Source organism: Prosopis cineraria, unplaced genomic scaffold, assembly GCF_029017545.1.
Source record: "Prosopis cineraria cultivar Desert tree isolate PC_DT_omini unplaced genomic scaffold, ASM2901754v1 PC11, whole genome shotgun sequence".
Taxonomy (NCBI): Eukaryota; Viridiplantae; Streptophyta; class Magnoliopsida; order Fabales; family Fabaceae; genus Prosopis; species Prosopis cineraria.
This window is the reverse complement of record NW_026555342.1, coordinates 12,150,124-12,164,844: the sequence shown is the minus strand read 5'-3', so window position 1 is coordinate 12,164,844 and position 14,721 is coordinate 12,150,124. Positions and strand designations below refer to the sequence as shown.

The 14,721-nt window shown below is 31.7% G+C and overlaps 1 protein-coding gene across 3 annotated transcripts; it reads right to left on the bottom strand.

The window, feature by feature from the left end:
• Positions 1–2,914: 2,914 nt before the first annotated feature.
• Positions 2,915–6,007, bottom strand: LOC129286919 (glucan endo-1,3-beta-glucosidase 1-like). 3 transcript variants are annotated; one of them, XM_054923024.1, is made up of 5 exons: positions 5,801–6,000; positions 5,576–5,699; positions 4,227–5,495; positions 3,497–3,524; positions 2,915–3,385 (listed from the first exon to the last, which is right to left on the bottom strand). In XM_054923024.1, the coding sequence occupies exons 2-5, from the start codon at positions 5,649–5,651 to the stop codon at positions 3,208–3,210; spliced, it is 1,551 nt and encodes a 516-aa protein (XP_054778999.1). In that variant the 5' UTR covers positions 5,652–5,699; positions 5,801–6,000; the 3' UTR covers positions 2,915–3,207. The 3 variants fall into 3 exon arrangements, with proteins under 3 accessions (XP_054778999.1, XP_054778998.1, XP_054779000.1); XM_054923023.1 differs by having other exon boundaries at positions 5,576–6,000; XM_054923025.1 differs by lacking the exon at positions 3,497–3,524 and having other exon boundaries at positions 3,241–3,385; positions 5,576–6,007.
• Between the last annotated feature and the right edge of the window lie 8,714 nt (positions 6,008–14,721).

Sequence of the window (14,721 nt, the reverse complement as noted above, 5' to 3'; positions counted from 1 at the left end):
TTATGTGTGGTTTTAAAATCTTAGGTGAAATGAAGCATGAGAATTGATATCCATAAATATCATTATTTTTGGAGAAACAAAGCAAATAATATACAAAAGAATCTTATCATTAAAATCACTCAATCTTCTACCGCTACCATCCATGTATATCTCGTATAGGTTTTAGAAGCTTTTAGGCAACAATCAACCTATTTACAACACAATTTCAAATTTAAATGATTCTCAAGAACAATGTAAGACACATTTCTACTTTTTTGTTGGATGCCTACCTTGCTGTGTTGATCATAAATGAACCTTCACATGTGATGTAATTGCTAAGCCAAGCTTTATTAAAGATTTTTAAGGCAAATGTTGCAGCAGCCAAATCAAAGGCAGGGGATTGAAAATTTAACCTAATATATTAAAATATTATTATGAAATCAACTAAGCAACTAGTCTCTAATAACAATTTGATGTGGACTAAATAAAACTTGTTCCAAAAAACCTAGAAAATATACAACAAAATATACCATAAATTTATTTATAAAGTCCATATTAATTTGGTATCAGAATCCAATTTAATTATTACTAGTATAAGTTAACTATATTGTGTTATTTAAACTTGTTACTTTTTTTTTTCATTTTATGATTTATATTAATAAAATGACTTGCTTGTGTTAGATGTCTGTCAACCCTTTGTTACTCTTCTTCTATTAGATAAATCCAAAAATAACATCTAATATACCTTCCATTCATATTGTTGAATTTGTGTCCATTAGCTACTCCTACAAATGGACTGAACCTATACTTAATGTATATTAGACTAAAATGCCATACATATGGGATGTTAAATGGGGTAGAGTAGCATATTAGTTTATAGTTTGTGCTATGAATCTTGAGATTTTTTGTGACCAATGTTAGCCTTAAATACAAGGTTTTCAATTTGGTTTCAAAATTACGACTAATTTACTATATTTAAGTTGCAAAATTTGGTGTTGAACCCATTAGATGTGTGAGCTGTCCTAACCTTAAGTTAAAATTGGAGTATCTATAATCTTCAATCATCACTTTTAAAAAGACACATTCCTTCATTATAATATAAATTGTCCTCCTATAGATCTTTGAGGAAATTCAAGTTTGGAATAAGAGGACTGGGTGTGATCCTTTGAGGAGGCTCTCAACCTTCAGTCAAGCAGGTGGTTGGTCTCTTGCTTTCAATTTAGGAGGTGGATGCTCTAGTAGAGGATCTGACCATGCTTTTGGGTTTAATTCATAGTAGCTTTCAAGTTGCCTTGACTTAGAAGCTACCTTTTCAAGTTTTTTTTTTGGTAGCCCACTCCCTAGTGAGTCTATATTTCTTAAGTAGAGCCTTTTGCTAGTTACAATAGTTTGTATTCTCTTCTAGATTCTCATTATCCTACAATTAAATTAAAAATTTTATGAAATTAACAAAATAACTAGCCTCAATTTTTCATAAAACATTTAAGAAAATGTGATTTGGAATACATTTATGCTAAGGTAGAGTTTCATCAGATGTTTTTATAATTCAAGCTCCTACAATTTGATGTACACTAAATAAAAACTTGTTCAAAAAACCTAAAAAATATACAAAAAAACATTATCATGTATGTGGGTGGGTGTGTGTTTATTGAGTCTATATTAAATTGGCCTAATTTAATTATTATCAATCCACGGTAATTATATTGTGTCATCTAAAATTGTTACTTCTTTTTTCTTTTATGATGAGTTTTATTAAAATGACTTGCTTGTATTATATGTTCATTAATGCTGTGTTACTCAATCACTCTTCTTATGATAGATAAATCCCCAAATAACATCTAGTGCTTCCATTTTTATTATTGAATTTATATCTGCCGACTACTTTTGCAAATAGACTGAACCTATACTTAATGTTTATCAGATTAAAAAGTCACATAGACAAGCTGCTAGATGGAGCAGGACTATCATACTGATTTAGAGTTTGTATTGTGAATCTTGGTGTATATTTTTGTTTTTTGGTATTGTGATATTAGTGACCAATGTTAGCCTTGAATACCAGGTGTTCGTTTGGCTTCCAAATGACAACTAATTTGTTGTATTTGAGTTGCAAAATCTAGTGTTAAACATGTTGGATGCATGAGCTATCCTAATCTCAAGTTAAAATTAGAGTAATCTCCAATCATCATCCTTTAAAAGAAACTTTCTTTCATTAGAATTTAAATTGAACTCGTCTAGACCTTCTAGAAAATCCTAGTCCTAAATAAGAGAACTAGCTTCAACCCTCAAGAAGGCTAGACCTCCGGTCCAATAGACAGCTACTTCGATAAAGGATCTGGCTATGCTTCGAGTTTTCATTCGTAGTAATTTTCAAGCTGCCTTGGCTCAGAAGCTACCCGTTTAGGGTTTTTTTTCTTTTTTTTTTCACCTTGCTCAATAGGGCTTTTTGCCAATTAGTACAGTTTGGATTTTCTTCTTGATTCTCATTGTCCGTTTTTATTAATAAAAAGACATGTTAATGTAAGAGACTATATTAATAAAATTAAATTGATTTAGAGGTTAACATATTCTTATTTAACTTCATACACATATCAAGTCAACAAAATATTTTATATATTAAATTAATTTGAGAATATATATATTTTTTAAAACTTAAAGGACAAACTTAATTATCTAATAAAACATAAATAACCAAATTGATAAAAAATTAAATTTAAAAAATATAAATTTAAGGAACTAAAAATTATATTGTTCCGTAAATCTATACCTACAATTTAAGCATTATATTATAGAAGTAAACTTAAAATGATAGTAGACCCAAAAAAAAATTAAAAGGAAATATTCTTATTATATGGTATCAATTAAAATCATACCCATCGAAGTCCAACTCAATGATCATGTTACATATTATTTGCTTACATCATAGATTGTCTTAAACTTTAAACCGAAAATTAATCTCCTCTTCATTTTATTGTCCTCTTCTCTTGTTACAAAATAAGCTATTGACAAATACACTAAAAAAGAAATCCAAGTGTTAGTTAATAAATAAAACCCAGCCACAAATTACTGACTCTACCCCCACCTAAAAAAAACTGTTTAACCCACATAACAACCACAAATCCCCACTACTTTTTTGATTTTGCCTCCCTTATTAATCCAACATCTCAAAAATTATACTAGCCCCCAAAAAAACAAGAAATTGAATTATTTGCCACTCTGATTGGCCGACCATTACAAAAGCAACAATAACAACATAGAGGGAAATGCAAAAGCCAAGAAATTGTGCAAGCCTTCGTTAATAACAGCACTCATTCTGATACTCATGAAGCTTCTCAGCCTTATCCTATCTCCTCCACTGCTCAACTGTGTAGAGTTCACCACTTGCTTTGTCTTGTTCGTCAAAGTTTTACTGCATCACATACAATCACAAAACACACCCCATTTACCTTACAAACAAACTCTACTTACACATAGTATAATATATTTACGTATTCATTATATAAGAATAATTGATTCTCACCTTCCAGGAAATAGACAGTTCCCGTGACCTGCAATGGTATAGTCCCCAGAAGAATTATAAAAAAGAAACAAACATTACTAGACTTGTCGCAACTGGGATAACAAGGAATGGGAAACCATAAAAATTTGAAAACTGTGGAGCCCATTTTGCTATGATTCATTATCTCATGTAAGGTAGGCATACGTATTTGATACTTGTATCAGGTTTGGAAGCAAGAATACTGCCAGAAAGTGATACCTAATAATATTTAAAATCATAAAATCTGACAACTAATGAAGGAAATCTAGAAAACACAGTACAGAATCTCTGTTAGTGTCATCCAACAAGACAATGCAATTATCAGTCTTCTCTTATTTTCTATATTCACATCACAGTAGGGCCAAGCTTAAGCGCCACTCCGAGTTGATAAACTTTTAACAGCATATGGCTTTTTAAACCCGAAAAAACAAAGTAAAATCAATTACGAACAAATGCACACGACTCAAGTTTTTAGAAAAGATTCGATTTTGTTCAATTTTTGAACTAAACAACATTGAGCAAAAACAAATCTGACGTCTATCCCACGAGAGCAACTCATTTTGCCAATGAGTGAGTATCTGAGTCATCATTACTCATGCCTAAACTGCAGAGTCTCAGCTCTCAAGTGGCATTTAACAAGGCATTATGACTGAGGATCAAGTTTGATAGCCTAATTCAATGAACATAGATTGAGATTTGCAGTATCACTTACTGGGGTTAGTGGTTGTGATCATGGCGACTCCTTTGAAGTCACAGGACCCAGCACTCTTGCCTTGATTCTGATAATAGCTATCAAACGCATAAGAAGCGTGATTCTTGACATTGTTTGGATAATAACAACTCTCCCCAGGTTGTATCTCCGAGCAATTTGCTCTTCCAGGTCCACATGCCCAATCCAGCGCCGTCTGCAATGTCTTTGAATCGACCCCGTCCATGGCCACACAGTATGTCTGGTTCGTCGTATCGTTCGCCAGAAAAGACCCGATTCCCGACACATGAAGCAGATAAGTCGGCGTAGTGTTGCCATAAAACAAGCCCCAATTCGCCTCCGACACCGGCGGAGACCTCAAATCTTCGTTGAACAACTCATATATATACACGCTTGAAGTTGTTTCTGGGTGTAAGGGGGTACCGCTACGATCAAAAACATGTTTGATTAGGTTGGAATTGTAGGTGTCTGCGTTGTCTTTAGTAGCGAAAGGTTCTTTTGAATCGCCCTTGGAAGGCCACCCTGTTTCAGTGACCAAAACCAAAACGTCTGTGACATTCAAGTTCTTCATGGAGAAATAAGCAGCGTCAATCATGGCGTCCAGAACATTGGTGTAGTGAAGCAGAGTATTGGGGTCGACCATTTCCTTGGACGGCGTCAACGGTTTAAACAATGAATTGTCCAGAGGAACGACCTTTCTGTTCTGCATAAACACATAGTAAGGGTACAAATTCATCATCAACGGCGACCCAGTTTTGGAAAGAAACTGAAGGAGAGGAAGGATGACAGAGACGAGGCTCTCATTGAAGAAAGCTTGCGACGGAGGAAAAGGATCCAGAACGATGGAGGCAGCGTGAGGGGTCGAAATCTTGATCTGGTTATGGAGATTCGAAGCAACGAGGGCATCATAGAGGGATTGAATTGCGGGGAGAAGAATAGGAGCCGAAGAAGGTATAGTACTCAGAACCTCGTCACCGACGGAAATTCCTGTGATAAGGGTTGCGGGGTAGTAAGCGACGACGTTTCGCCTGATCCAGGAGAAGGCGGTGGCGTGAGAGGATCCGATTGCGAGGAGCTGGTTGTTGGGCACGCCGATGACGACCCGAATATCGGTTCGGGCCAAGGCTCTGAGGATGTTGGGGTCGGCATCGTAGAGCCGAACATGGGTTATCTTTTGAAGCCGAAGAAAGTCGACGAGGTCCGATGGCGAAAGCAGATTCGAAACGTCAGTACCAATGTTGACACCCACAAATGGCTCGTTGTCTTGGCGAGCTGCAAAACCAGTGAGAGCAGTTCAGAACAAGGCAATGATAAATTAGAGAAGAGGAAGAAGAAGAGTTCTCAGGCATTACCTGCGGATGAAATGGGAAGTTCGGCGAAGGCAATAAAGAGGAAGAAGAAGAGGATGGGAAGCTTAAAGATTGCCATTGAACAGGAGATTCAGGTTGAGCTCCTCATCCTCTGCTTCTGGTTCAGCTACAGAAAGCAGCATTATCTTCTGAAGAGCTTTTTTTAAAAATTAAATTCTGTATGTTTGAGCGTACAAAAATGGGAGAGATAGGATGTGGTGGTGGTACCTGGTAGGTGGGTTTTTTCTCGGTTTAGATCAGTGAAGTGTATAACGGCTACAGTGGGACGATCGGAGAGAAGTGGAGAAGACTCTTCAAAAGTAATGGAGACCTGAAAGTGTGAATAGTGACTTGGTTGGGAGAGCTTTACGCATCTTTGGGTGCTACAAGACAAACCGTGTTTCTTGTGGTTGTGGTGTGTATTGTCTGAGTTAACCTCGGCGGGGAGCCCACGGCAATCAATTTCAAAAGGACAAATTATACTCCTTTTTTTAATAAAAAAATTTAGGTGAGTTACATATTAAAACCAAGGTCAGGAAGTATTTTAAGATTTAAGAAGTATGAGAAAAATATAATTTTAAATTTTTATACTTTATTAATATTTTATTATAAATTTTTTGTATTTTTTGGATAATTTAAGTCTTTGTATTTTTTATTATTTTAATTCCTCTAAAATCCCTACATTTTACTTATAAAGGGACTTAAATCAGTAAAAAATAAAAGTGTAAGGATTTAAAATATAAAAAAAGTATAAGAATTAATAAAAAAATATAAATAAAGTGTAAAAATTTAAAGTTATATTTTCTAAAAAGTATTTATGTATCATTCTCGATAAAATTCTCACATCGATAATGAAATTTGAATATATAACTATTAAATTCTTACCAACTCACCAATCTTTATTGATTTATATACTCCCTCTTTCCCATTTAAAAGAGAGAAAGGAATTTTTATTTATTTATAAGGTATACATATGATTATTTTTGATCATATATTTTTATATTTTATATTAAATGTTGGTAGGCAAAAATGTGTTATTAAATTATATACTTTTTAGTCATATTTATAAGGTAGAGCAAATATTTTTTGTCCTTTTTGTAAAACATGTCATTGATTTTTTATCACAAAATTTTATCTTATAAAATTAAAGTATGTATAATTTTTCATCTAAAAAAATATATATTTGATAAGAATAAAATTAAAAATTTATTAAAATTTTAGAAAGAGTTGATGGGTATTAAAATTTTCTTTTAATTCTAATTAAATATGTAAAAGTTTATAAATAGAATTGGATCATCTAAAATATTTAATAAAGATAAAGTTAAAAAGATGTAATAATTTTAATTTTTTAACTTCAATAAAATATATTAAAAATAATTTATAAATATAAATATGGGTAAAAAGAGTACTTACCTCTAAAATTCAAGTGGAGGAATTTACCAGGGGAATTGATTAGATGATAAGGGGATGGGAGGAAAAGGAAGGACTTTTGAAAAGAGTTTTGGTGAGGTGGAAGGCGATTACAAGGTGTGGAGGCTTTTATTGAAGAAGGTGCTCAGACAGTGCTATTCCGGATTTGACTCTACAGCCTGGCCTCCATGGATCCAACCACACGGTTTTCTATCCTTGCTTGCTGGATTCAACCTTCTCTAAAGTCCATTTATTTCCATGCTCTTTTAAACCAGCTTTTCTTGCTTCGATTTTCTCAACTTATTATTAAAAATTTCAGACGGAAAAAAAAAGTGAGCTATGTTTTACAGTAACTCTTATTTTAGTTTGTAAATGTTCCTAATAAATTAGATTTTATTGATTTTTCTTAACCTTATTTTTATTTCATTTCTATTTGTAATACGTCTAACTTCATACTGAGTTTGTCAGTTAACCTATCTATTTAACATGTGAATAAGGTCAACTCTTTTTTTGCTAATGACCTGCTTCTTTGTTTTTTTTTTTAATATTTTGAAGCTTCGAGTGAGTAAATGGAGGTGATAAAGAGAGTCATACTCAATTTTGTGGTGTTTCAGGTCACAAAGTTAATTTAAGTAAATCAAAAGTGTTTTGTTTTGCTAGTATGAACTTGAACAGGGCTATGAAACTGTGTCACAATGTAGTCATAGGTCTCACTAGTGATTTTAAAAAATATTTTGGTGCTCCCCTCCTTTGCACCAGAGCTACCAAAGCTCCTTTTCAACCCATTTGTGAGCAAGGTGAGGAATAAATTGTCCTTTTGAAAAGGTAACTTCCTTAATTTGGTGGGTAGAAGTGTTTTTATTAAATCTATCCTATTTGCCATTCCTAGCTACCGCACGCAATTAATGCTTATTCATAAAAGGTATCGTTCACGAGATTGAGAGGATTAGTAGAAATTTTTTGTGAAATTAATTTAATGTGTCTAGAAAACTCCACCTATTGCTTGGGATAAAGTTAAAAAAAGTAAAAGAGAGGGTGGTTTAGGATTTAAAGAACTCTATAGACAAAATATAGCTTTCATATTTAAGATGTGTTAATTGCCTTTGGGTAAAATGCCTCAAAATCAAATATAAATGTGATAGGGGGTCACATGAATATATCCTAGAAACGCTACTATTCTTACCCTTGGAAAAGCATTGTTGCAGTGTGGGATGATTTTTCTAGGGGAGTCAAGAGAAAAATTGTTAGTGGCAACAACACTAGATTTTAGTGGGATTTGTGGATGACTCTCATCCAACCTCTTATAACTTATGCCACTAACAAAAGTAACATTGGTAATCCGTGTGCTTTGGTCAGGGATTTTGTCACAAAAGATGGTAGGTGAGACATTACTAAATGGATTAGATGTCTACCCCAAAATGTCATTAATGAGTTGAACAAAATCATTCCCCCAATATCTGCAGGTAATGACATGTATAGTTGGATAGGATCACTTGATGGTAGTTTATATGTAAAATTAGCTTATGAGTTCATTCAAAGATTGAAAAAATCCCTAAACAGACTCTGGGTAAGTTAAATTATGGCGATAGCCTATTCTCGAGAAAGTTAAAACTTTCCTTTCGCAAGTATCTCATGAGAGAATCCCTTCCAATTCACTCAGAGCTAAGAGAGGCATAACCATATACAATATGTGTCCTTTGAGCGTGGAAGTAAGGAAGATATTATACACATCCTTCGTTACTGTGAGAGAACTAAATATGTTTGCTATCACTTTATTAATCTTAACATGTGTCAAAGTTTCTTTTATGGTGATTTACTTGTATGGCTCGAAAGAAACTCACATGACAACCCTCGAAGAGGTCTTTTTCAACAATGGCCTTAAGTCAAAATCTTTAGTATAATTTGCTAGACTTTATGGACTATGAGGTACAAAAAGGTCTTTAGTGAGTGAGCTTTATCAACTAGAGAGATTATACATGCTTCTCTCGTACAACTAATGGAAGATTCAACTAATGGCAAGTTAAAGCATAAAATCTTTCATCCATTGATGTTTTATCATCCTAAATGGTATCCTTCGCCTTAAGATTATGCTCAGGCTAATGTCAATGCTTCTATCATTAGTGTGCAAAGAGTGGCATATGGCGCTGAGATCAGCAATCAAATGGTGAGTAGATCAAACGTTTCAAAAGGAATTAGGACTAAAACATTGTCACTATTGAAATTATAGTAATCAGAACAAGTCTGGAAATCTACAAGATGTTAGAATATTCGAAAGCTCAGCTTTTTTCTAATTTATTAGAGGCCATTAATATGTTGATAAGGGGTGCAAGAGCTGGGCAGAATTTAAGAGACATCCTAGAGCATATTAGGGAGATCATTTTTTAGGATTGGGACATTCATATTTCCCACGCCTATAGAGAGAACCTTAAAGTTGCAGACCTTCTTGCTAAATTTGCTTATGGTGTAAGGCTAAATATTGTCATTGTCTATTCCATACCTTTAAGCTGTAGTAGTATTTTGCAAAATATGTATTGTGTAGGATCTTAATCCTTTTTATTTGTAGTCTCTAGGTTCTTTTCTATTTTGTGAGGGCTAGTGCTCTCTTCAAGCTTGCTTCCTCTTGTATTAAAAAAAAAAGAACAGGTCAACTCTGGATTCCCTAAGATTTAAGTATCTTCCTGGTTAGCATTTTTTAGAGTCTAAAATATGCACTAACTATTAAAAATGTGCATGTTTACATATTATTTAGAACAAAGGGGCAAAAATAATCACAAATTCATTAGGCAAGATTATCCAATAGCTTAAAGTAAGGAAAAAAACCCCATAACATTACTTAAGTTAGTACGAGAGTGACCAACCCATTAAATTCCTCATACGTTAACTGTTTGGCTGATATTTAAGCAAACATTGACCATTTTATTCACTAAAGTTATTGGCCAAGAGCATTTAGTAGCCTAAAGTAAAAAAAGATGCAGGAATTTTCATAACGTTACTTTAATATGTGCAATAATGGATCTGTCAAAATTTATGCCATGTGGTTTCTTTCCATTCGGTGATACTCTTAATAGAGATTTCAAACATTTCTTGGGTGAAGGCTACTTGAAAATTTTTTTGACAATTAAGCATGATTTTTGAAAACCCTCTCAACTAGGCATTAAACCTAAGCTGCTGAGCTAACCAAAAAGAGATGCAACATTGCAAATAATGTTGGAAAGGAAATTAATCTACAAGGAACATCCTTTATTGATACAGATCATTAAGAAAAAGCTTCAATGGTGCAAGAATTTTAAAGAAGAGAGGAATTTAACCTATTATTAAGTCAAAATGATATTTTTTCACTGTCAAAATCAAAGCCTTAAGTGAAAACTCATCATCATACAATAATTGATCAACCTTCATAGAATTTCACCTAAAATATTTTTTGGTCCACTTCGACAAAAAAGTTGTCAAATTCTGCTTAGATGTCAACTAAATGATCAATGTTTGAGGGATTTGACAGATTGATTACTGTTATACCTACTAAAGTAAAGTTATGGGTATTTTTATCTTTTTTTTTTTCATTTTAAGCTACTAAATGTCCCTAACTGATGATTTCATTGGTATTTTTTGACACTTTTTAGTCTACATCAGCCAAAAAAATAGCCAACATTAGCTTAGGTGTATGATAAATGGTTAACGTTTGAAGTATCTAATGAATTGATCACTCTTGCATTAAGTAAGATAACATTATGAGTATTTTTATCAATTTTTTTACTATGAGTTATTGAATGTTCTTAGTCGACAATTTCATGGGTGTTCTTGCCCTTTTATTCTATTATTTATTCATCATGTATTCATAGTATTGTAAATGATTTAATCCTAGTGTTCAATGGCTGGAGGATACTTTGGTTCTGGACTCGTACCAAACTAAACACGTTGACATCACGGAGAAAACATTGCAAATGGCACGCACAGAACAAGGAACAACAAGACAATGTTCCCCACAAAACAGACACAAACACAATTGGCTATGCAATTTTTTACCCACCGTGCAAATAAATTTCAACTGATTTTGCAAAATTTAAAATAAACAAATTGGAGAAAGATAATTATGTAATTTTGTATCATTATTAAGGACCAAGAGTCCTTTATCAAAGTCTTAAAATTTTTTTATCTCAAAATCAAAATTAAATTGAGGTATTGGTCCTGAAGTGTCATTCCCCTGTATGGGTGGGTATGAAGGAGCATCTGGCCTCGTCATGAGCATATAATTTTTGCAAGACACATGCTGAACCACCAAGACAGAATTACGTGTGCCTCCCAAATCAACGCATCCACAGTACAGTAGGGAGGATTGAACATTGATTCTAATCAAGTTTGATGTATTTTATAGAGTTTAAAAATTATGACTTTTTTGTCACTATGATTTGTTAAAATTTTTATATTTTGCATTGCTATATTAATGATATTGATACATGCACATCCTTTAAATATGTCAGATCGACATGATGACTCCACTAAAAAAAAAAAAAAAACAGTTGAACTCACTTGCCACTCTGAATCTTACAATAATCAGAAAAGTGATCAAAATGAATGAGATTTGCTTCGCCTAATGTTAGAAAAGATAAAAAGAGATGATATGACCCATCACTTGCTTTCAAAAAATATAAACTCTTTTTCGTCGGTTAAAAAGAAGGGGTGATATATGCCTGTTGAACCACCACTCAGAAAGAATAAAGCCATTGGTTTTGTCACTTTCAAAAGATGCTAAAAAGGGATCCCCCTTCATGATAACCAATGTGGTTTTGATATGCTTTGGGTGCTTGTAATAATTTGATTTATTAATTGAATATTAAATAAGTCAACTCAAATAAATTTTTCATCATTCGTGTCCGCGCGATGTTAAGTACTTTTATGCCATGCAAATTGAAAAAAATTCCTTTCAATTCATCCAATTCTTTGGCCAAAAAACGATCATCCAATGTTCCATGCATTGCCATGTTATCTCATGTTAAAATAATTAAAATTTGAAAAAAATAATTATTTTGTAATTTATTTTATTAATTTGGATATTTTTTTTATAATAATAATTTAAACATATTTTTTTCACTTTTTTGTTTTTAAATTTTTTTAAAAAAATTACTCTGCAAATTTTTTTCAATCATATTTTTGTTAAATAGGTCATATCAAAATTTTAGATAGGCTAAACTACATATCCTTGTTAAGCTTTTTAGTAAAATTTAATTATAAATAATTTGATTACATAAACTAGATGGTTTAAATAGGCAAACATATTTTTTGTCACTTTTTGTTTTCAAAACTTTTTTAAAAAATTTATTCTATAGATTGTTTTAAAATAGATATTTGTTAAATAGGTCAGGACAAGTTTTAAATAAATTAGGTTGTAGGCCGTGCAAACCTATTTACTTATTTTAATATTTTAATAAAATTTAATTATAAATAATTTTTTATTTTTTATAGGTATTTTTTTATTGAAGACAATTCTATTTAAAATATTGTAAATATTAAATGTGGGCATTTTCTTCAGCAAAAATAATTATAAATAATTTAAGCATATCAAACAGATCCAAAGTTTTTGGTTGCTGCAACGTGGGATAACATGGCCAGAGAAGAGACATTAGACGGATTGGAAGGTGTAGATGAAGATGCTTCTGAGGGACGTTGAGGGAAAGATGCTGAGGGGATCCAGACCCACTTTTTCCCACTGTGAGGGCGGACTTTTCGGTGATAAAAGTGGTCAAGACAAAAATATGATTTTTAATTTTTTTTAAAATGTAATTAATACTTTTTTTATTTAAAAATATAAAATATTTTTTATATTTATTTCTGTTAATCATCTTATAATAAATATAAAATTATTTATTAATAAAGATATTTTTTAAAAAAATAATAATTATATTTTAAAAAATTAAAAATACCTTACATTTTTTAACATTCAATTCATTTAGAAACGCCTTATATTTTAAAAGAAGAGAAGTATTATTTTTTAAAAATTGCTCTTAATTAGAAGTATACTCCCTCCAGTTAACCTTTTAGTTTAAAAATAATTTTTAATTTAAAATATAAAATATTTTGTAATAATTAAATTACTCTGTTCAATTTTATTCTTTTTTTATTAACGTGAATATATTTAATATAGTTAAATTATTATTTAACATTAAGGGTAAAAATAAAAATACATATTATTTTTTTATTATATCAAGAAAAAACTAATGTTACTTAATATGTATGAAATGGTTAAAAATATCTTACAATAAAGATCGAAGGGAAAAATTAATAACATTTTCTAATTTAGACAATTTATTAAATAAAGATAACATGAAAAGAATGTATAATTTTAAAATTATTAACTAATTTATTAAAAGATAAAAATTAGTTAAAAGTGCTTTGTAATATTTAAGGAAGGAAATATATGAAACCCTATTAAAATTTAAAATAAAAATAAAAAGAAAGAAATGTGTAGTATACAATAAGTAATAAAATCAGTAAAGATAAAATTGAAAGATGATAATAAATAATACTCTCTTCATTAAAAATTGTAAAGCATTTTTAATCAAATCTTACCCTCCAATAAAGTAGTTACCTACTTTAAACTAATCCTATCTTTTCATATTTATTTCTATTAAAAATCATATAAATATTTATTAATAGAGATACTTAAAAAAAAGATAATAATTACATCTCAAAAAACTAAAATATCTTATATTTTTTAATGGAGAGAATAATTCTTTATATTCCTTAATACTAAGATCCAAAAAATCCTCTTTTTTTTTGTTGATAAATAAAAGATGTCTTATAATAAAAATACGAGGAAGTTTGAGGAAATTATGTTGTGTTTCCTCATGATTGCTCAAGGGGGGAAAATTTCCCGATCCAGCATGAGCGTCGTAAGAAAACATGAGTACATGCGAATATGAAGCGTATGAAAGTTCAGAAAACAGTATGATTTAAATATGTAAGGGTAATTTTTTTTTTTTTTGGCAGGAATATGTAAGGATAATTTGAATAATAGTACTATACTGAATATAAAGGCAGGATGCTACCCCGGAAAAAAAAAATGAAGGCAGGATTTGAATAGCCAAGTCAATCACTCGCTTCTCCTTTTATCAGTCTGCGGATTGAAATCGCTACAAGCCTGCAACCACCCTACTTGGACCACAATACAACACTCCATGATGATTTCTCAATTACATAATTAAATATCTTAATTCTTTAAGGTTCAGCCCGCCACCAAAAAAAAAAAAAAAGTCCTGCTCCCAAGTCTCAACCGCCGTATGGATCGCAATTCCTTTATTTGACCAAGCACAAGGTTCCGCGTCATAACCAATGATATCATGGCACAAAAAATGCTGTTTTCCAAGTTCGAACTAGTAGCATCATATTCGAATTCAAATAAATTCCCTTCATCGTCCATGATGTTTTCAACTTTTTTTTCGCCTGACTATAATGTCTCTAAACAAAAGTGAAATCGACAACCCAGTTTTTGTAGTATTCACAGGAGGGAAAGTAGCAGTAGCTTCAATTTTTGTCTACACTTCCAAAGTAGTAAAGTGTCATTTACCTTTGTATTTTATTTTTGTGTGTAAGTTCTGATACTATAAATACTTTGAATTTTGCCTTTGATGTTTTTATGGAAGTATCATTCATCTCTTTAAGATGTAGTGTGCAATCTTCCCTCAATAACAGAGTCTATATGACTCATCCAATTACTTGACAGTATTATAATAGAGCAAGAAGGG